Source organism: Gossypium raimondii, chromosome 1 (assembly GCF_025698545.1).
Source record: "Gossypium raimondii isolate GPD5lz chromosome 1, ASM2569854v1, whole genome shotgun sequence".
In the NCBI taxonomy this organism is placed as follows: Eukaryota; Viridiplantae; Streptophyta; class Magnoliopsida; order Malvales; family Malvaceae; genus Gossypium; species Gossypium raimondii.
The window spans coordinates 12837409-12859514 of record NC_068565.1 but is presented as its reverse complement, the minus strand read 5'-3'; the positions used below and the strand labels follow the sequence as shown (position 1 = coordinate 12859514).

Sequence of the window (22106 nt, the reverse complement as noted above, 5' to 3'; positions counted from 1 at the left end):
ATTATTATATTATATTTAATATTAATTATTTTAAATTATATAAATTCATATCGAAAATTTATTATCAAGAATTTTATGAAATTATATATCATTATTAAATTATATTTAATATTAATTATTTTAAATTATATAAATTCATATAACAAAATTTATTATCAAGAATTTGATGAAGTTATATATTATTATTAAATTATATTTAATAATAATTATATTAAATTATACAAATTCATATAATTAAATTATATTTAATAATAATAATTATTTTAAATTTTATTAAATCATATATTTTAATTAAAATATATTTAATAATAATTATTTCAAATTATATTTTATACTATCATATATTATGATTTTAGGAAATTCATATAATAATATTGATTATTAAGAGTTTTATTAAATAATATATTTTAATTAAAATATATTTAATAATAATTATCTTAAATTATATTTTATAGTATCATATATTATGATGAGTAAATTCATATAACAATATTGATTATTAATAATTTTATTAAATTATATATTTTAATTAAAATATATTTAATAATAATTATGTTAAAATATGATTAAATTATTTATTACTGGTTTTAATAATCTTATTAAAATTTAATAACAATAACAATAATAATTTATCTAAACAAATTTTTGCTAAGGGCATTTTAGTCATTCTAGTTTTTTTCCTTATGCTATTACACCTCCATTCTATTCAACCAAACACAAGAATACTATTATGCATCTATTCCATTACATTCAACCAAACAATTGATTTGCTATTACGCCTCTATTCCATTACGCCTCTATTCCAATACAACGAACCAAACGTGCTGTTAGTTCTTATGGATGTTAAAAATCATTCAATAAAACAAGATCTTTTTGTTTCTGTTAGTCTATCTCTTCTTGTTGTTCTTGGTCAATCTCGACATAAAGAATCAATGGTAAAATTTAACGTTTAAACCCATGTTTCCTTGGTTTAAGTCCAATCATATGTGGACTTCTATTAATTTATATAAAAGATAAAAAGATAATAATACCCTAATAATAAGATAATTTACTTTGTAAAGAAAAAAAAAGACTTTTAGTCATTTTTAATTGAGCTGTTTGACTGATTAATTTGTTTAGTTAAAGAATTTAGAGTAAACTACAACATTAGTCACTCAATTATGGGTAAATTTTGTTTTGGTCACTTAATTAAAAAGTTACAATTTAGTTACTAACGTTTTCAAAATTATTTTTCTATCACTTGACTGTTAAGTGGCTAACGATGACAGTTTTTTAGGTGGTATAATAATAATTTTAGTCTTCACATTTTATTCTTTTGTCAAATTGACTATGATTCTATATAAATTTATATATTAAAAAAACAAAATTGTTCAATAAAATTAGAAAATTCAATATAAAAATTCTAAAATATCAAAATCTCAAAAGTGTTGTTGCTAAAGAATTAATATGTCTGAGAATAAGAAAATGATGAATTGGGTGATGTAGAATAAGCCTTAAATTCTAGAATTGATATCTTAGATACTTGTGAAATCGACTCGATACATTTAAAATTTCAATTCATTTAAATCATTTTCAAAATCCAAATAGTAAAACAAACTATATTCCATTTTAAGCATTGTAAAAAATAGAAGAGATAAAAACAAAGACCATTGTTTTATAAAGAATGGATATTGAATATTTTTATTATATAGTTTTATGTTTTTTAAAGAATAGGTATTAAATATTTCTATACAGATAATACAAAAGCGAAATTTGAAGGGTTCAAAATAATTTTCCTCACTTTATTATTTTATGAATTATTTTAGAATTTCAAATATTATATTTTTTATAAAATTAATATCAAATTGGCAAAAGAATATGAAAAGTTAAGGACTAAAATTATTTTTATTTCAATTAAAAAAGGTCTTGTTAGCTATTTAATAGTGAGGTAATAGAGTTGATATAAATGAAAGGATTTAGAAGTAATATTTTGGGTTGGGTGGGATTTGGGTATATACATGGATTGGACACTTCTGATTTGGATGTGTATAGCATATATGGGTTTGGTTTGGATCTGAGTCAGACCCATGACGGGGCTATTTTGGTAATTGACGAAAGAGATATAGCATAAACCCTACTTCCTTTGAAATCTTATATATATTATCTCCGTCTGGTGCCGCTGCAAGCCTATTTCGCAAACAGCAAACGGAGCAGACAGTCAGATAAGCAGAGAAAATGGAGGCTGCCAGAACTGTTAAGGACGTTTCCCCTCATGACTTCGTCAAGGCTTACGCCGCCCATCTCAAGCGTTCCGGCAAGGTGCTCTGCTTTTCTCTCTTTCTTCATTTTATTTCTTAGGGATATAATATTTTCATGTATAACGCTCTACCTGCAAATTTGGATATCTTTGATTGTTTTCTTACTGAAAACAGGATTATTTTTTCCTTAATCTGACTTTTATTTTAAAAAAAAAAAATAGATCGAGCTTCCTTCATGGACTGATATTGTGAAGACTGGTAAACTCAAGGAACTTCCTCCCTACGATCCAGATTGGTACTATATCAGAGCTGGTATGTGTTTTATAGCTTTATCAGGCCAACACTGATACGGCATTGTATGCGTACTTATGCTCTAATCATCGCTATCTCTTGTTTTTGTAGCTTCCATGGCAAGGAAGATATACTTGAGGGGAGGTCTTGGTGTTGGTGCCTTTAGGAGGATTTATGGAGGGGCTAAGAGAAATGGAAGTCGCCCTCGCCATTTCTGCAAGAGTAGTGGATCTGTTGCCCGTCACATTCTTCAGCAATTGCAGAATGTGAACATCATTGATATTGATCCTAAAGGGTGAGTTTTCTCTGCTACCATTGTTTTTTTTTTTTTTTGCAATAATATGATTGCTACTGGAATTATTCGTTTTTTGGTATTATTATAGCTTCACCCCTAACAAGGAATGTAAACGAGAAAACAATTCATGATTGTATCATTCCTTATTCAGAAAGTTAGATAGACATTTCTTCTCTAACCTATTGTTTCAAAAAATTACTTATTGTATATGTTTTTTGAAGCATGTAGGTGCATACTTGAAATCCTTGTAATAATCTAAGCCAATGTTACTCTTAAATACCTTATTTGTCTACATGTGCTCAATCTTTGTGACATATGCAGACTGTGTAGAGAGGTATTGTTTGAATATATTTAACTTAAAAATGTTGCAAATATCCATGTCGGATTCACTCGACTACGAATTGTGAAATGTAGAATGTTGAAGCATATATGTTCTTTTCTAAAACAACAAACAAATACACCAATTTAAATTCATCCCAAGGTAACGTTTAACATGTACATAAGCACTCATTTGTTTAAGAAACTTTATATTAATTTCTTAGGATTAAAACAAGAAATTGTCATAATGATTTGGAAGTTAGATTTCAAAATGTTATAATGATATAAAGGGGTTTCATTATAAAGTTTCAGAAACTATGTAAACAGAACAGTTGTTTGGCATGTATCATATTGTGATAGCAATTTCTGTTATCTATTAAGATAAACTAATCTTTATGTGGTGTATCAGTGGAAGGAGAATCACATCAAACGGTCAGCGTGATCTGGACCAAGTAGCTGGAAGGATTGCGGTTGCCATCTGAGAAATTTTAAGAGAGCTGTTGTTGAAGGCTGTGTTAATCAATTTTCGTGTTGGTCCATCCGCTATGTGGGAATTTTTTTTAAAATTTTAATTTTAGAAACCAATGTGGTTGGTGTTTAACTATGACCATGAATTTTGAGTTCTAATGGAAGATTGTATGGTGGAGTTGCCCTTCTGCATGTTTACTGTCTTCATTCTCACTGGATTGTCCAGCACTGAACACTTGGTTCTGATTCAGTTTTGTGTTTTAAAGTAATCTAGGTCGTTTAATTAGTAAGAATTTAGCTCTTTCGACAAATATTGGTTGTTTTATTGGTAATAGTAATTGTCGGAATTAGTGTGAAGTGATGAGTTGAAATGTTCTTTAAATCCTACGTTCATGCTTTTGTTCCTTCTATTTTCTTCAAGGAATGGTAAGTGCCAAATGGTGAAATGCAGTTCAAGAATGAGTAGTGTTTTACTTGAAGAAATGCCTTGGAAACCATCTCTATGAAAGTTTACTAGCCGAAAATCCAGAGTTCATCTTTTATTACTGCCAAAATTATTTTTGGGAAAAGGTAACAAGATTCGGCTTTGAGACAAATAAAACTGGTCAAATGTTTTTGTTGTGGATATAAATATTTGTTATTTTTAATCCTTGTGTTTTTAGAATTTGAAAATTTTAGTCTTGGTCGAATAATAAGTACCAAATTTATAAAGTCTTGTTATTTTTAAAGTTTGATCGTCAAACATATTATTATATGTGTAAGTTATATTAATTTGTTATTTTTATATTATTTATAAATAAAAATCAATTAATAGATTTAAGGATTGTTTTTTCATCCCTACAACCTTTTATCTTAGTTGGTTCTTTTATTATATTAATTATATCAAAATAATTTCTATACTATTAAAATAAATTAAAATTTTAGTAAAATTATTTTTAATAGAGTTAATATTCATTGCCTAGAAAAGTCATTCATTGTGTAGTAAAATTTGTATTTTGAAAGAATGAAACTTTTTATCTAGATTTAAACTGCAAATAGAAAAATAATTTTGTCATATTTTAAACAACAAATAGTAACTTTGAAGGGTTTGGTACATTGATCACTAATATTGCCATTGTTACTTTTGATTTATTGCATTCATTCAAAAAGATACATACGGGTCGAGGTAATTTCACTGTGAAGGCATATGATTAATGCTTATGATAGAGTGGAGTGGCATTTAGTGCAAGCAGTTTTGATCAGGTTGGGTTTCAAAGAGCATTGGGTTGAGTTGATTATGCGATGTGTCTGGATTGTCAAATATTTAGTTGTTATGAATGGTGAGATTAGAGGATCCATCATCTTCTCTCATGGCCTTTGTCTGGGTGAGGATTTTTTGACTTTGTTAAGGGTGACATATAATGATGAGCCTTTGACGGATATACAAGCAAGTCGGGGGGGGGGGGGTCCTCGAGTTTCTCACTTATTCTTTGCAGATGATACTCTGATATTTGGCATGACTTCTACCGAGGGGGCAAATAACGTAGTGGCCATCCTATGGGAATATGAGCGGTGTTCCAAGCAGCAAGTCAATTTTGACAAATCCCTTGTTTATTTTAGTTTGAATGTTAGCCATGGTATGCGTGCTATTGTTGGGGGAGTGTTGGGTGTTCACAGTACTACGGATCCTGAGAATTATATAGGGTTGCCTATGGTTGTCGGGAGTAACAAAAAGCGTGCGTTTCGAGCTATTAAAAATCTCTTTCTTGGCAAAATTGGAAGTTGGTATAATCGGTGCCTCTCGCAGGGTGGTAAGGCCGTATTCATTAAATCAATCCTATAAGCTATTTCGCTATATTCGATGTCCTATTTTTACTTCCCAATTCTTTTTGCAAAGATTTGGAGCTGTTAATGTGTCGGTATTGGTAGGGAAAGTCAGCCTCAAGGAAGGGGATTCATTGGTGTTCTTGGGAGGGCTTGTGTGCTTTGAAAGAGGTCAGCGGGCTCGAGTTTCGGAATCTCTTGAAGGTTAATATTGCGTTATTGGCTAAGCAAGGCTAGCGCCTGCTGGCTAATCCAAATTCTTTAATGTCGCGTGTGTTTAAAGCTAAATACTTTCCTACGTGCAGTTTTATGGAAGCAAGGTTAGGGCAACAACCTTCATTTGTTTTGCGTAGTATCTGGGCTGCTAAAGGTCCCCTCCAAATGGGAAGTGATTGGCGGGTGGGGAATGGGTGCTCCATCTCGGTATAGGATGATGCTTGGCTTCCTGGTCCACGGCCCTGCAAGATCAATATTGATCGTGTTAGTGGAATTGACAGAGTTGTAGATTTGATTGATGTGGATAGGAGCGAGTGGCGGAGTGAATTAATACAAACTTTATTTTCTGAACCACTTGGGCGGTGCATACTGCGTTTCCCGTTGGCTGGGCATGTCTCATCGGATCGTTGGCATTGGTTCTTGGAGGATAATGGTGAATACTAGGTCCGGAGTGGCTACAAGCTGCTGTTGCGAGGCTTTTCGGGGACAGATGGTGACTGTTACATTAATATTACACAACATACACGCTTACTTTATAAACATCTATGGAGGGCTCAGGTGCCTGAGAAAACGGAAATTACATGTTGGCGTTACATTAATAATTTTCTACCTACAAAGGTTAACTTGTATCAGCGTAGACTTGGGTCGAATCGTATGTGTCCTCGCTGTGGTTGTGGCCCCGAGACCATCCTCCATGTCTGTCGCGATTGCCCTGGAATCCTGCACATTTGGCACAATTTGGGCATTAGTTGGGATCCTGTTCTAGCGGCTGATGATACACCCATTAATTGGGTTGGACAGTTATTTGCTCAGGGCACTCGCCATGTACAGCTCTTTATTCTCATCATTCATGGGGGAATTTATTAATTGGTTCAGACGTTACTTATATTTGTTTTGGGGTATTTGCGCGAATTAGACTTTCTTCCGTCAAATAGGGGTGGGGTTTTGGCTGTGGAGCCCATGCTTTGGAAGCCTCCTGTCGATCCTTAGGTTTGTGTCAATTTTGATGCGGGGTTCTTTGCGAATCTGCATGTTGCCAATGCCGGGGTTATTGTTTGGGATTCTGCTGGGTTGATTTTGGGCTTAGCTTGTCTCTGGCAGGACAACGTCTCTTGTCTGCTGACATCGGAGGCCCTTGCTTGCGTTCGGGCTATATATTTTGCTCAGGATTTGGGGTTTCGAAAAGTTGAATTGGAGGGTGATTCAACGGTGCTCCTCTCCAAGCTCAATGCTGCTGCTATTGACAGATCAACGATAAGTTCCATTATCTGGGATGCGAAACGATTAGTGCTAGGCTTTGAGCATTTCAAGTTTCACCACATACAACGGGGAGGTAATACAGTAGCGCACTTGTTAGGGACCAACATCGATTCAGGCGGCGGTGGATAGTGATCGGAGGGGGAGGGTCTGATTTGGCGGATATGATTACGGACATTGCAATTCTTGCTAGATCTGGCTCCTTTCTAGCAATTTTTGTTTCGACTTCAACCTTGTACGTTGATCGGTGGCTGACACTTGGGGTGTTGGAGCTTTTAGGCTTCTTGTAGTGGTGTGTGACGCACATTATGGGGCGAATTCCCCTAGCTTGTTTCTTTTCTGTTTTCTTTGACTATAATAAATGCATGCCGGATTTATTCAAAAAAAGAAAAAAAAACTGCTTTTTCATAATTTGGTTTTAATATTTACATTGGTATTTAAGAATTTACCTCCGCACACATTACCACGTCGTTAGTTGAATGTGCCTGGCACATTAAAAAATACAAAATCCTTTTTAAATATTATACATAAAAATTGAAAAAGTAACATTTTAGAGAATTTCAAATAATAATAAATTTAGGAAAATATATAACATTATAATAAATATTTAATTTTATAAAATACAAAAACACAAAAATATATAAAAATTAAAATTTTAGCTAAAACTTTAAAAAAGTCAGAAAGAAAGTAAATGTTGTATTGAAACTACAAAAAAATTGAGCCCAAGTTATATATTCAGTTTCATTTTGTCAGGTCCAGAGTTTAAATTAAAACTCAATTCTATGGGCCTAATTTTAAAGTTCAAAGTATGGTTTTAATGGTCCATATCCAAAGAGTCTAATGGCCCAGGTTCAATGCAATTGGAGCAGGTTAAGTTGGCCATTTTTGGGCCCAAAATTTTAAGGTTTTTTTCTTCTGCTTCTTATTGCATATTATTATATTGAACACTTTATTTTATATTATATGTGTTACATTATATATTCAAAATATATATTTTTATTATATATAATTTTTTATTGATTTTTTTATAAGGAAAGGGATTATTAAATCTTGGTAATTAGGTTAAAAATTTGACATATTTTATGTTAATTTTTCAAAGTTCAAAGAATGGATATGCTTGAGCACATATAGTTATGGTCCTAGTGACCATGTAAAACCACGGGGAGAATGATAAAATTTGTTGATGAAAACCAAGCTTTATGTTCTACTTGATGCATGATCTTTGAACTTGTTTTTGAAGCTTTAGTTTACACATTTGCAACTGATTGAGTTGCATCTTCATATTCTCCACCTCTTTTCTTATCAACATAATCTCTTTTTGAGGTGCTATGAATCCCTTCTCTAAACATTTCTTATTATTCATCTTCATTATTACTTGAGTCGTCGTTCTTGGATTAATATTTGACTTAGAAGCTGATATCGATCTAGTCATTTTTACTTGCTCAAGAAGCATGAATTCCGTTACGATTTTCAACGGCAATCGGCCGTTCCTCATTGCATGTTGGCGTGCATCTTCTGATAATCTATGATACTCCATTGCTTTGCACACACTAGCTCTTTCTTCCTCCATTAGACTTGGATGTGCCTACACAATCGTTGCACAAACTTTGAATTAGGTAAACTACTATTACATAGAAAGAAAGTAAGTTATTCAGGGGTGAAGTACATACCTTGAGGTACATGTCTATGGCTCTATAAAGGTTGTTATCGCACGATCGAGCATTTGTCGGTAATGCGTCCACAAGTAATTTGAAATCAATGAGCGTGAGGTTAATATCCCTTGCAATTAGAGTAAGGTAACCATCAATCAACCTTCCAACAATGCATAGTCTTGCCCTAGAGTTTTTCAAGGCCAATAAAACATAAGCCTTGACCACCCTAATCACAATTCCAGCATCATATGTAGTATCCTTATCTCCATAGTTCTTAACCAAGAGATCTTGAGCACGACATTGCTCCAACATGGAAGCTATTCTTGTTTCTAGTTTGCTCAACAACTCAGAATTTACTTGTATTTTCAGCCCCAACTTGACAAGGTAAAGTAGAAAGTTGCAAGAAACTGAGTTTTTCTCCGCTGGAAGCATATTAATTAAACTTTCAATGGTAATTCTTTGTAGCTTTTGAGTCAAATGCTTGGGTATTGTTGGGTCATCAAATACAAATGTGGTACCCGAAAACCATTTCGCCGTCCAATGAGCTATACATGATCCAACAAGCTCCGGTTTCACCCCTTTTCGTTTAATCGATTCGATCACTTGGATAAAATGATCAATTCGAAGGGTCGAAACATCTTGAAACCACCAAGTATCACTTGATTCTCCAACATTCAAGTTCCCATTACTATTTTGTCCTAAAGTAAAAGCTTTGGGGTCAGTTGAGGCCTTCCAAGCAATGGCATCGGAGCATTGTTTCACAATAAGCAAATCTTTGGACCAAGGTGACACAGATTCACAGCTTTTGAGTACCTTAAAAGTGTCTTTCCAAGATGAGAAAATTGCAAAGCTCAAAAACGCCTCTGTTTTGGAAATGAGATTACCTTGGTGAAGATCATCACTCATTTCCAAGAAATTTGCAGCACAATAGAGTGGAGCAATGGAGGTAGCTGTTACATCCACCTTAAATCCATAGCAGAAGTTGACAATTGATTCAAAGGTGTTGGTTCCACCAGGAAGGTCATCCAACACAATCTTGAGGCTGCCTCCATTGTGTCCATGTCCCTCACTTCTTTTTGCAAATACAAGTCTATTCAAATACCCACTTTTCGAAACCATAGCAAGCTGAGGATCACAACATGATCACTTGTTTATAAATTGTAATAGCTAATTATCTTAAGATATGACAAATGCAATGAATTACTAATTTCACATAAATGATTGTAAAGTTAAAATTGAATTAATATGGTAAATTATAAAAAAAAATTAAAACATAATACGAAAATACAGTTGGCCTTTGTGTTGGGCACAATATGAACATGATAATGACAAATCTGTCCACATATATCCCATCAGAAACAAAAGGCATGCTTCACTAATAATGACAAGTATATAGTTGTTGCTGACCTTGTGTAAGTGAAAGCTAAAATCTCCAACCTGCACCATTAAATCACTTGCAACTTTGGTCCTAACAAACCTGCGTCAGACGAAATCAAAACAGGAGTTTATTAATATCATCTCTACATAAACACCACCATTATATATACCTATATGTACCAGAAGAAGAAGAAGAATTTAACCAGTCATTGTTTCTTCTTTCCAATTCCTCAGCAACAATGCTAGACTTTGGTGGATAAATAACACAATGGTTAGGCTTCCCACCCAGCACTGAACCATGAGTACTCTGATGTTCCTCTCTACAACCCATCATCTTAGACCTCATTTTTCCTCGATAGCTATAAGTCCTTGAACCATCATCTTTGGGCTATAGTGTTATTTATACACAATGAATTAGCAGTGTACGTGGGCAGAGATGGGTGGGGGGTTATTTATTGCATTTAATTATTCCAAAGTGGTTAAAGCCATGAAGATGGTTTGGTACCCTTTGCCTGTCTGCCACAGTAAGAATATATGGATGGACAGCTTATAGCCAACACATTGACAATTTATGTTCTTCATTCTCATCCATATATATCATTACACCAATCACCCTTTTACGTCAGTGTCGATTTTATGATTGCTCCATGTATTATATCAAGAAAAGTACCATAATCTTTTGGGAGGAAAAAGTTGATAGAATTATATATGTTTAATAAATATTAGATTAAAATTCAAACATTAGAGACGGTATTGTTGAAAGGGTAGTTATGAATATCAAATATGATACTTAAAACGGACATGAAAAATAAGAAAAAAATTAGATCAAATGATATTTATTATATGGGTGAAAGAATGATGAAGTAGAAACTAATTTTTTTCTTCTCAATGAAAGCAATTATTTATTTTCAAATTACATTATAAAATTCCAGTAGTTTTTTTAAAGAATTAGTTTTAAAAAAATTCAAAAGTAAAATTACCATTATAATATACAAGTTACTGGTCTTTATAATTTTTTTTGATTTTTAAGCATTTCTCAATTTTATTAATTATACGCATTAAACTCAATGAACAAATTAATAGTAATCTCATTTATATTTTCAAGCTATTAAAATAAATAAGTTATATAAAATGTAAAATCAATTGAAGAAGTTTATGATTCATCTAATCATACATGTGAAACTTTTATTGTGATTCATATGTATAAATATAACTTTTAAGTTTAATTCAATTATACAATTTAAAAAGAAAATTACTAATAATTTATAAAAATTCATAAATCATATTGCACATATCTATTTTTAATACTTCAAATACATAACGAAATATTACAATTTCATGGCTGAAAATACCTGGAAAGGCAGAATGATGATGATCCAAGAATTTGTGGATAGTCTATGCTATGGACCCATATAAGAGAAGGTATTTATGATGGTTGGGATCGAATGTCAGCTAAGAGAAAGACCTCTCTAATTCGAAAGGCCACACAAATATTTGAAAGTTCCTTTGAAGCAAAAGCTCAGGCGGCAATCCAGTGTGTAAGAAGTTGTGGCCTAGTCTTAAAGAGGAGTAGAGTAATTAATAACAAGTATGGAAAAGAGCTGCATGAAGTGTCAACTACTGAGCTTCTTGCTCTTAGACTCTCACTTTCAAGATGTTTCTCTATTGGACTTTGTAAAAAGAGTAAAACAGAAATACGAAAAACTTATTTGTGTTTCGGAATACTAACTCTTCAACCTTTTAACCTATAATCTTCAACCACAAGCTATGGGCGATCCACATAAGTTGGGTATATAGGGAGCAATCAAGTACTTAACAACTAATAGATAGAATTAGAAAATTAAAATTTATAAGATGAATACCAAAATTCGAATTTTAAAGATGTCAAATTCGTGAAAATCTCAATGACATTCAATTTAAATAGTCCTTTGACTGTTATCAGAGCAAATCAAGATTTATTTAAAAACTCCTCCCATCATATCCAAGTCCACGTGCAATATGGAATATTTTTAAAATATATATAATGTTCTAATAGTTTCAATTGAAAAGTTACAAGTCGTCCAAAAATTATGTCACTTGGTTATTAGCAATGATGGAACCACATGTAGGATTGTGAGGTTAATTGATCCTACAAAAAAAATTTAAGAAAAAAAATACCTTATAAAAAGAATAATATAAGTAGAAAATTGAGTTTTGACCCCACAAAATATTTGAAAACATCTACTAAAATCTAAAAATCTTTAATTTTTTTCTTTCAACATTCATAATTTTTTCCTCAAAATTTTATTATTTTTCACACTCTCTCCATAAGTTTTACATGGTAGATTATCAATCTTTGAATACTTTTAAGTATATTTTCCTAATAATTTGATAGTAATTCTTTTTTCTTTTCGAGCTTTAATAATTAGTATCTAAAAATTAAAATTGTGATTTTACTTGTGATAAATTAGGATTTTTATGCGAGACTAAGTTTTTATAGATGAAATGATTTTGGGATATTGATTTTGTATGAGATTACTAATATCTTGATTGATTTATATTTTTAAGAGAACATTAATACAAATCCTTGAATTTTTTAGAAAACATTAATACAAATCTTAGAAGAAATTAAGATTGGTTGTCTATATAATCTTGTATTTATTGAATATAGATTAAAATTAGCATATCTGTTTAAAATTATTGTTGCTAGTGTGATTTTTGCATCTTGTGCTTTACATATTGCACTCTCATGGCACTAAAAAGCAGTTAAATAGCTTTTATATTGTGAAGGGAATTATATTTTATCTCAGAATTATATATGAGAATTGCAAAATTAAAAATTCTTTCAATCCAAGTGATAAAATGATATGCATAAAAATAATTTTATTTGAAGATTTAGCTTGTATAAATCACTATTACTATAATACTAATAATATGGTTGACTTCATGAATATTTTTGTAGTTAGGACTTAGATTTATTTAGTTACTATTTAAATAGTTTTGCAATACTTTTATATTTGATCGTGTTATGCATTAATCTATATAAATTTTTAGAAGTTTTAATTTTTGAAATTGGACCCCACAATCAAAATATTTTGGCTCCATCCTTGGTTATTAGCCAAGAGTTGTCACTAAATTACTAATAAAAGTTATAATTATTTAAGTAGACGTCTAATGAATAATTATGTTTATTGCTAAAAGATGTGACGATACATTTGGATATATATATATATGAAGAGACATAAGAACTCCTATAAATAAGAGTTACAGTTCATTTGTTTGGTACACCAAAACCACATCAAAAGTTAATAAACAAAAGTTTAATTTAATCTCCTACATCTAATATTCCTTGATTGCTCTATAAAGAATTACTGCAAAAGTTTTTTTTATAGAATTTCATACTCCTGTTATGCTCCGCTCAATGCTTAGTGGACTATTTTCATCAGTACAAAACATTGACAGTCATTGGGGTTCTTTGTATCCCTGATGTTCATTTGTTAGTAACTATTTTACCCATTAAAATATAGGTGGGGGCGAATAAAATCTTAAAAAAAGTGACATTGATATATGCATTGAAACCTTCATAAATTTTTTTATAGAACAAGAGAAAATTACGTTCTTAAAAAATTATACTGTTAGAATTAAGTGACTCGAATCATTATTTAAATAAAATACTGTGGTAAAATAAAATAAAAGTAAAATCCTTATAGAATTATACTTCTTTTATTTTATTTTAGAATAAGGTTTTTTAAACCTTATTAAACTCCATCTATTTGATATTGATTAGAATAAGGTGTTTCACTCCTATTAGAATATGGTTTTACAAGCCTATAAATAGACATAGTCTACTCCTTTTGTAATTAATTCGAATTCGACATAGTGAATTTTCTTCTCCTCTGCCCATGGTTTTTTTCCGAAAGGGTTTTCAAGTAAAATCTGTGTGTTCTTTATTTTTATTTATTTTTCTTTGTGATATATTGTCATTACCGATATTCTATTTTTTCAAATTGGTATCCGAGCTTCCGGATTATTCATCTCAATTACGGTAATGGCATCTTTGAAGTATGAAATTCCGCTGTTGGATCGCAACACCAGATTCGTGTTGTGGCAGATAAAGATGCAGGCAGTTCTTGCACAGATGAACTTAGAGGAAGCCCTGCTAGGGGTAGATAAGATGCCTTCAACATTGACGGAGGAAGAGAAGAAGCGCAAGGATCAAAAGATGTTAACACAGTTACATCTGCTTTTGTCTAACGAAATTTTACAGGATATGATGAAGGAGAAGACAGCCACTGGATTATGGAAGAGGTTGGAACAAATATATATATCGAAAACTCTAACTAGTAAGTTGCATATGAAGCAGCGTCTTTATGCTCACCGTTTGGAAGAAGGTGTGTCTATGCATGAACACTTGACAATGTTTAAAGAAATTCTCTTAAATTTGGAGGCCATGGAGGTTCAGTATGATAAGGAAGATCTAGAGTTGATTCTACTTTGTTCGTTGCCCCCGTCTTATTCAACCTTTAGAGATACAATTTTATATAGCCGAGAGTCTCTCACAGTTGATGAGATTTATGATTCTTTAACCTCGTATGATAAGATTGTAATACCTAATTTTTACCCGGCATAAACAAAGTCCAGTGTTTTTTACAAATCCAGAACAAAACAAGTTGGCCCAGAATACAAGGCCCAAAATACAAGAACAGTGGCCCAAATCCACTGGCCCAAAAATAGTCAGAAACCCTAGGGTTTCAGGGGTGAACTCGAGCCACACGGCCGCCTTGCACTCCTCATGCAGCCAAGAGCTGAATCTTCACCTGCAAGGAATAAACGCAAGAAAGGAAATAAAATCAAATAATTGCAATATCAAATCAATATGGACAGATTTATTTCCTTATATTTTTTTCATTATGGCTATAAAATAGCCCTGGATATACTGTAATACAGATCCGAAAAATCAAATAAAAAAGGGAGATTATTTTCATAGCAAAAATTGAGTTCAACATTGAGAGCAAAAATCAACCCGAAAAGGTTAACATTTACAATTTTATTTATTTATTTTTTAAATCTACTGCAGTTATTACCTTTTTTTTATCTATATACGAATAAAACGAGTAAAAGGAAGATAGAAACAACCTGTATTGGTGTCCGGAGTGCCGTGGACGGCTGAGGTAGCCGTCTCCGAGGATAGACGGTCGGAAGCCGAAGGGTTTTTCTCGAGATTTAGGGCTTTTTCAGCGATATTTTAAAGGATCTAAACCCAGATTCAGGCTTTGAGGGGTCGGAAGGGCCGAGAGGGGCATTTTCCCCTTTTCTGGCCACCGTAGACGACGGTGCCGGTGCCGGAGGCTGGCGGCCGGCACGGTGGTCGATGACCGGGCCCTGGTCGGGCGTGCTGGGGGGAGAGAGAACTTTTTTGAAGGTTTTTTTTTGTTTTTTTAAAAGAATGAAAATGAATTTTTTTAACCGAATTTTGGCTTATATAGCCTTTGAAACGGCGTCGTTTCATTAGGCCTCCCCAGGCGCTAAAACGACGTCGTTTTGTGGAGGCCGACCCGAATCCGACCTGACCTGGCCCAGGATCCGCGTGTTTTTATGCGGAGGGGTAAATTGCGCTTTTAGCCCCTCCGCCTTTTAATATTTTTACAATCAAGTTTATTTTATTTTTAAAATTCGCCTTTAATCTATTTTCAATTTTAATTTGGCCCCCTATGGAACGATGCCGTTTAGAGGGAAAAGGGAAATTACCCTTGCAGTCCCTCCATGGTTATTCACGCGTTCAATATGGTCCTTTGGGCTTTATTTATTTGCGGATTTACCCTAGATTTTTTAATTGCAGTTCAATTTAGTTTTTTTTATTTTTTCTTTCTTAAAATTAATTAATTCTAATAATGTAATTATTATTATTCTTATTTTTGTAACTTTTATAAGCAATATTTTTAAAAAAAATCTATATATATATATGTATATTTGTTTTTTATGTACATTTATATTTTTTCCTCATATTTATATATATACGCATATTTATCTTTTTCATTTAATTAATTTTGATAATGTAGTTATTATTTAATTGTTTTTAATATAATTTATGTGTATATGTATACATATTTTTTTCTTCATAAATGCATTATGTAATATATATATATATATATATATATATATATATATATATAAATAAGTTTTATAACCCAAAAATTTCCATGTAAATCATATGTATATTTTAAACTTCATAATTTCCATGTGTACATTATATACCTTCTTTTCTTTATTTATCTTGCTTGCTTTCTTCATTCGCTATTTAATTTCGCTTACATTTATTTTTTTATTCATTGGATATTTTGCATGTCATAGATTATTTTTTATGTATATTCATTTCAGATATTTATTTGTTTATATTATTTCTATGTCATTGTCGTATTTGTCATTGTGACATTTATACATACAATATAACATTACATCATCTTTTTACTCGGGTTTAAAAATAGAAATTTTCAAAATAAAGATAATACTCGTATTTAGGATTTTCAAGAAAATTGAGCCCTAACGTATTGGGTTCCAATTTTCTTCGTTAAATCTAACAATCGAGAATTGCTCTTTGATCAAAAATAAAATGAAAAAGCTTGTTGTTGGGAATTTAATATGTTGGGTCCTAATGCATTGGATGTAACGTATTGATTTCTCGAGACAAAGATTTTTTTTAAAGATATTTATATTAATAAAGGAAATATTCAATATTTGGGATGTTGAGAAATTGTGCCCTAACGTATTGGGCTGCGGTTTCGTCATAAATCTTAAACAATTGAGTATTCTTTTAAATTTTATCACACAAATCTTTTGGACAAACTCATCTTGAAGAAATAAAATATCGCGCCCTAATGTATTGGGTGTGATGTTTTCTGTTTCAAAATGAGGGAGTTCTAATAAATAATTTAATTTAATTAAGGATCATATTTTTAACTCTCGACGTTAAGACATTAATTCATCAATTTGGTACCAATTTTTGGGCGTTACGAGGGTGCTAATCCTTCCTTGAACGTAACTGACTCCCGAATCCGTTTTTCTAAAATCTCGTAGACCAAAGTTGTTTTAGGTGATCCAATCACACCTTAATAAAAGATTGGTGGCGACTCCAATTTTCATCGGCAACTAATTTTTGTTTCTCAAAATAAAAGTTGGTTTCGACGAAGATGAAGCATCTTGTGGTTAAAACTGACTCTCAAGAAGATGGTCTCATTGTTCGTGGGGGACAAGATCGGAATGCTAATGATGATCATAGAAGGACACTGGAATGAAATCCTCACGGTAAATCTAAGGGTAGATCGAAGTTTTCAAACAGAGGTAAAACTTGTAACTTCTGCAATAAGAAATGGCACATTAAATCTGAGTGCTATAAGCTATAGAACAAGATCAAAAGGGAGGTTGCAAATCAAAATGGAAAACAACCAGAAAATTTTGGTAAGGCTGATGTTGTAGAAGACTACAACGATGGTAAACTTCTAGTCGCTTCTGTCAACAATTTTAAAATGAGCGAGGAGTGGATCCTTGATTCGGGCTGTACCTTCCACATGAGCCCTAATCAGGATTGGTTTACAACTTACGAAAGAGTGTCTGAAGGTGTTGTTTTGATGGGAAATAATGCTTCATGTAGAATTGCAGGTGTTGGAACAATTAAAGTTAAGATATTTGATGGAGTTGTCAAAACACTTAGTGACGTACGACATGTTCCAGAATTCAAGAGAAATTTAATTTCGTTGAGTACTCTTGATTCAAAAAGGTACAAATACACAGCTGAAAGTGGGGTTTTGAAGATTTTCAAAGGTTCCATCATTGTGATGAAAGGGCAGAAAAAACTGCCAAGTTATATGTTTTGCAGGGTTCTACTGTTACTTGTGATGTAGTTGTCGCATCCTCTTCCTTGTCAGATGATGATATTACTAAACTTTGGCACATGCGCCTACGGCATATGAGTGAGAATGGCATGGTAGAATTGAGCAAAAGAGGACTTCTTGATGGGTAAGGAACTTGCAAACTAAAATTCTGTGAGCACTGCATTTTTGAGAAGCAAAAGAGAGTTCGATTCACTAGAGGAATCCATAACACGAAAGAAACATTAGAGTATATTCATTCTGATCTGTGGGGGCCATCCAAAGTGCCTTCGAGAGGTGGAGCTAATTATATGCTAACTTTTATTGATGATTTTTCCAGAAAAGTGTGGGTGTTCTTCCTGAAGCAGAAAAGTGATGTGTTTTTCGCATTTAAGTCTTGGAAAACCATGTTTGAAAAACAGACGAGAAAGTAAATAAAATATCTCCGCACAGACAATGGCTTAGAGTTCTGTTCTTATGAGTTTAATAAACTGTGCAAATTAGAAGGGATCGTGAGACACTTGATAGTTCGTCATACTCCACAGCAAAACGGTATTGTAGAACGAATGAACAGAATGATCATGGAGAAGGTTCGATGTATGTTGTCAAATGTCAACTTACCAAAGTTATTTTGGGTCGAAGCAGCCTCTACTGCATGTTTTTTGATCAACCGATCTCCATCCGTTGCCATTGAGAAAAAGACTCTACAAGAGGTATGGTCTGGTAATCCTGCCGACTATTTTGATTTAAAGATTTTTGGTTGTCCTGTGTATGCTCATGTTGATAATGGAAAATTGAAACCGAGATCCATTAAATGTGTTTTTCTTGGTTATAAAGCTGGTGTAAAAGAGTATAAGTTATGGTGTCCTGAAAATAGAAAAGTTATGATTATCATAGATGTTGTTTTTGATGAAACTGCTATGCTAACCTAACTTATCTCTTAAAGACTCTTCCAATAAAGAAAATCAAAAGCAGGTGGAGCATCAGATTAATACAGAATCTACAACAGAGTTGACTACTGAAGCTAGTACAAAAATTCAAAATAGAGTTGCTTCTTCACCACAATACTTTATCACCAAAAACAGAACTAAAAGAGAAATTAAACCTCCAAAGAAGTATGCCGAGGCTGATCTAGTTGCTTATGCTTTAAATGTGACTGAAGATATAGATGCAAACTAAGAGCCATCTAATTATTTTGAGGCGGTTAGTTGTGAAGACTCAGAAAAGTGGATGTTTGCTATGCAAGAGGAGATGAAATCACTACACAAAAATAAAACATGGGATCTTGTGAAACTTTCTAAAGGTAAAAAGGCTGTTCGTTGTAAATGGTTGTTTAAGGAGAAAGAGGGGACTCCAAGAGTTGAAGAATCCAGATATAAAGCAATGCTTGTTGCAAAGGGTTACAGTTAAATTCCAGGAGTGAACTTTACAGATGTAATCTCTCCAGTTGTGAAACATAGTTCGATTAGAGCTTTGCTTGGGATTGTGGCCATGCATGATTTGAAGCTTGAGCAGTTAGATGTAAAAACTGCATTTTTACATGGAGAACTTGAGAAGGATATTTTCATGCAACAATCAGAGGGTTTTACAGTCTCAGAAAAAGATGACTATGTTTGCTTACTGAAAAAGTCCCTTTACGGTTTGAAACAGTCACTAAGATAATGGTATAAGAGGTTTGATTCCTTTATGACTTCTCATAATTTTAAAAGAAGTAGCTTTGACAGTTGCGTTTACTTTAAGAAAAACAGTGATGGTTCTTTTATGTATCTACTCCTTTATGTTAATGGCATATTGATAGCAACGAAAGATAAAGAAGAGATAAGAAAGGTCAAAGTCCAACTAAGTAAAGAAAGATTTGGGACCAGCAAAGAAGATACTTGGTATTGAGATTCTCAGAGATAGAAAAACAAGTAAATTGTACTTAAGTCAGAAGGGGTACATTGAGAAAGTTCTTTCCTGATTCAATATGCAGAATGCTAAGCCTGCTAGTACTCCTTTAGCAGCCCATTTCAGACTTTCATCGGTCTTGTCTCCACGATTAGATAATGAGATTGAGTACATGTCACATGTTTTATACTTTAGTGCAGTAGGATCTCTTATGTATGCCATGGTTTGTTCACGTTTAGATTTATCATATGCAGTTAGCAGATACATGACGAATCCCGGTAAAGAACATTAGAAAGTAGTTCAGTGGGTATTAAGATACTTATAAGGTACTACCGATGTTTGCTTATAGTTTGGAAGAACTAGAGATGGAGTCATTGGGTATGTTGATGCTGATTTTGTTGGATACCTCGATAGAAGAAGATCTCTCACCGGTTATGTCTTTGCAATCGGAGGTTGTGCAATCAGTTGGAAAGCCACTTTGCAAACTACAGTCGCTTTGTCTACTACTGAAGCTGAGTACATGGCGATTACTGAGGCTTGTAAAGAAGCTATTTGGTTGAAGGGACTCTTTAGTGAATTCAATGAAGACCTTCAAATCAATACACTATTTTGTGACAGTCAGAGTGCCATCTTCCTTACAAAAGATCAAATGTTTCATGAAAAAATAAAACACATTGATGTTCGCTATCATTTTGTTCATGATATTATTGCTCATGGTGATATTGTTGTGAGCAAAATTAGTACTCACGAAAATCCTGCAGATATGATGACTAAGCCACTTCCTATAACCAAGTTTGAGCATTGCTTAGACTTGGTTGGTGTTTATTGTTGAAGATAAACCCTTAAGGGGTTTTATGGAAGAGGTGGAGAACTTGTTCGTTGGGAGTTCGTGATGAAGAACTTGTTTATTAAGAATTCGTGTCAAGGTTGAGATTATTAGAATTAAGTGACCCGAATCCTTATTTAAATAAAATATTGTGGTAAAATAAAATAAAAGTACAATCCCTATAGAATTATACTTCTTTTATTTTATTTTAGAATAAGGTTTTTTAAATATTATTAAACTCCATCTATTTGATATTGGTTAGAATAAGATGTTTCACTCCTATTAGAATATAGTTTTACAAGCCTATAAATAGATATAGTCTACTCCTCTTGTAATTAATTTGAATTCGACATAGTGAATTTTCTTCTTCTCTGCCCGTGATTTTTCCTCGAAAGGATTTCCACGCTAATTTAAAAGATCAAAATCACAAAACTCAACAATTTTAATATATACTTCCGTATTTAACTTTTTACCTCAGAATCCAAGATATTACTTCATTCAACTTTTTCGAAGTCTCAGCACAGCTCTCTAGACCACATTTATATGGATCACCTTTAATCTCCAACACCACATTTAACGTCAACAAAATTAGGAAAAACAATTAAGATATCAAAATATTATATGCATTATATATAATATATATATTACATGTCAGTATATGCGTGTGTGTGAGAATACGAGAATCCTATAAAAGTGAGGAATTTATTTAAAAATTACGACAGGGTATATGTTTAAAAAGCTTTGATTTTGAAGAAATTGGATTTTACGAATTGGTTTTGTTTTTGAAGTTTGATCAATTTCAATATTATATATTTTAAAATTGAGTTATTTTAAATTTAAACTTTTACGAGTTTAATATTTTAATATTTTATTAAATTTAATTTGAATAAATTTACTCAAAATTATTTTAATTGATTTTCTGATTTGAACTTATTTATAATTATAATTGTTTTTTGGCTATCATTGGATTGGTTTATTCCATTCATTAATAAATGAAGAAGGAAAAAAAAAAGACAAAAACTGCAAATGCAGCTTTCAAATATTATGTGGATAAAAAAAGAAGCAATGAGAATGGCGTGATTACACCCCTCAGTCGCATCACAGTTTTGCCATCCAACTGTAATTTTGTACCAAGTCACACTGCACTGGAACTAATCGAGGATTCAGAGGAGCCCTAAAATACCTAACCATATTATATCTGCACGGTTCAAAATACCTTGAAAAGCAGTATCATCGTGATCCAAATATTTGTGGATATTCTATGTAATACATTTATTATGGTTGGCCCATTGGTAGGACCAAATGCCAGCGAGAGAGACACCTCTCTAATTCAATAGCCCCAAAAGGAACTTTCAATTACTCAGCTTTAAGTTGAAATTATAAAAATTTAAGTTCAAGTTTTCTTCAAATTTGATGCTTGTAGTGATTGATGTAATAATTAACTAAACCTGGAGATAAATAAAATAATTGCTGTCTAGCAGAGTTGGATAAAAAAAAAATGAAAGTGCAAAGTTTAATTTGGTCTAAGGAAAAAAAAAGAAAGTACGAAATTTAATTTGGTCCTGGGTAACTTCTTGTGATTCCATACTCAAGTAAACCATATGGAATTCTTTAAGATGTTTATGCGGGCAGACC

The 22106-nt window shown here is 32.4% G+C and overlaps 2 protein-coding genes across 2 annotated transcripts; one reads left to right on the top strand and one right to left on the bottom strand.

Moving 5' to 3' along the window:
* Positions 1-2130: 2130 nt before the first annotated feature.
* Positions 2131-3966, top strand: LOC105782775 (40S ribosomal protein S19-3). The gene is made up of 4 exons (XM_012607754.2): positions 2131-2298; positions 2459-2549; positions 2640-2823; positions 3551-3966. Exons 1-4 carry the CDS (start codon positions 2215-2217, stop codon positions 3621-3623), a joined length of 432 nt encoding a protein of 143 aa, XP_012463208.1. The 5' UTR covers positions 2131-2214; the 3' UTR covers positions 3624-3966.
* A 4095-nt stretch (positions 3967-8061) lies between these two features.
* LOC105782769 (coleoptile phototropism protein 1) lies at positions 8062-10326 on the bottom strand. Its single transcript, XM_012607744.2, has 4 exons — positions 10118-10326; positions 9945-10014; positions 8556-9662; positions 8062-8470 (listed from the first exon to the last, which is right to left on the bottom strand). The coding sequence occupies exons 1-4, from the start codon at positions 10258-10260 to the stop codon at positions 8090-8092; spliced, it is 1701 nt and encodes a 566-aa protein (XP_012463198.1). The 5' UTR covers positions 10261-10326; the 3' UTR covers positions 8062-8089.
* Between the last annotated feature and the right edge of the window lie 11780 nt (positions 10327-22106).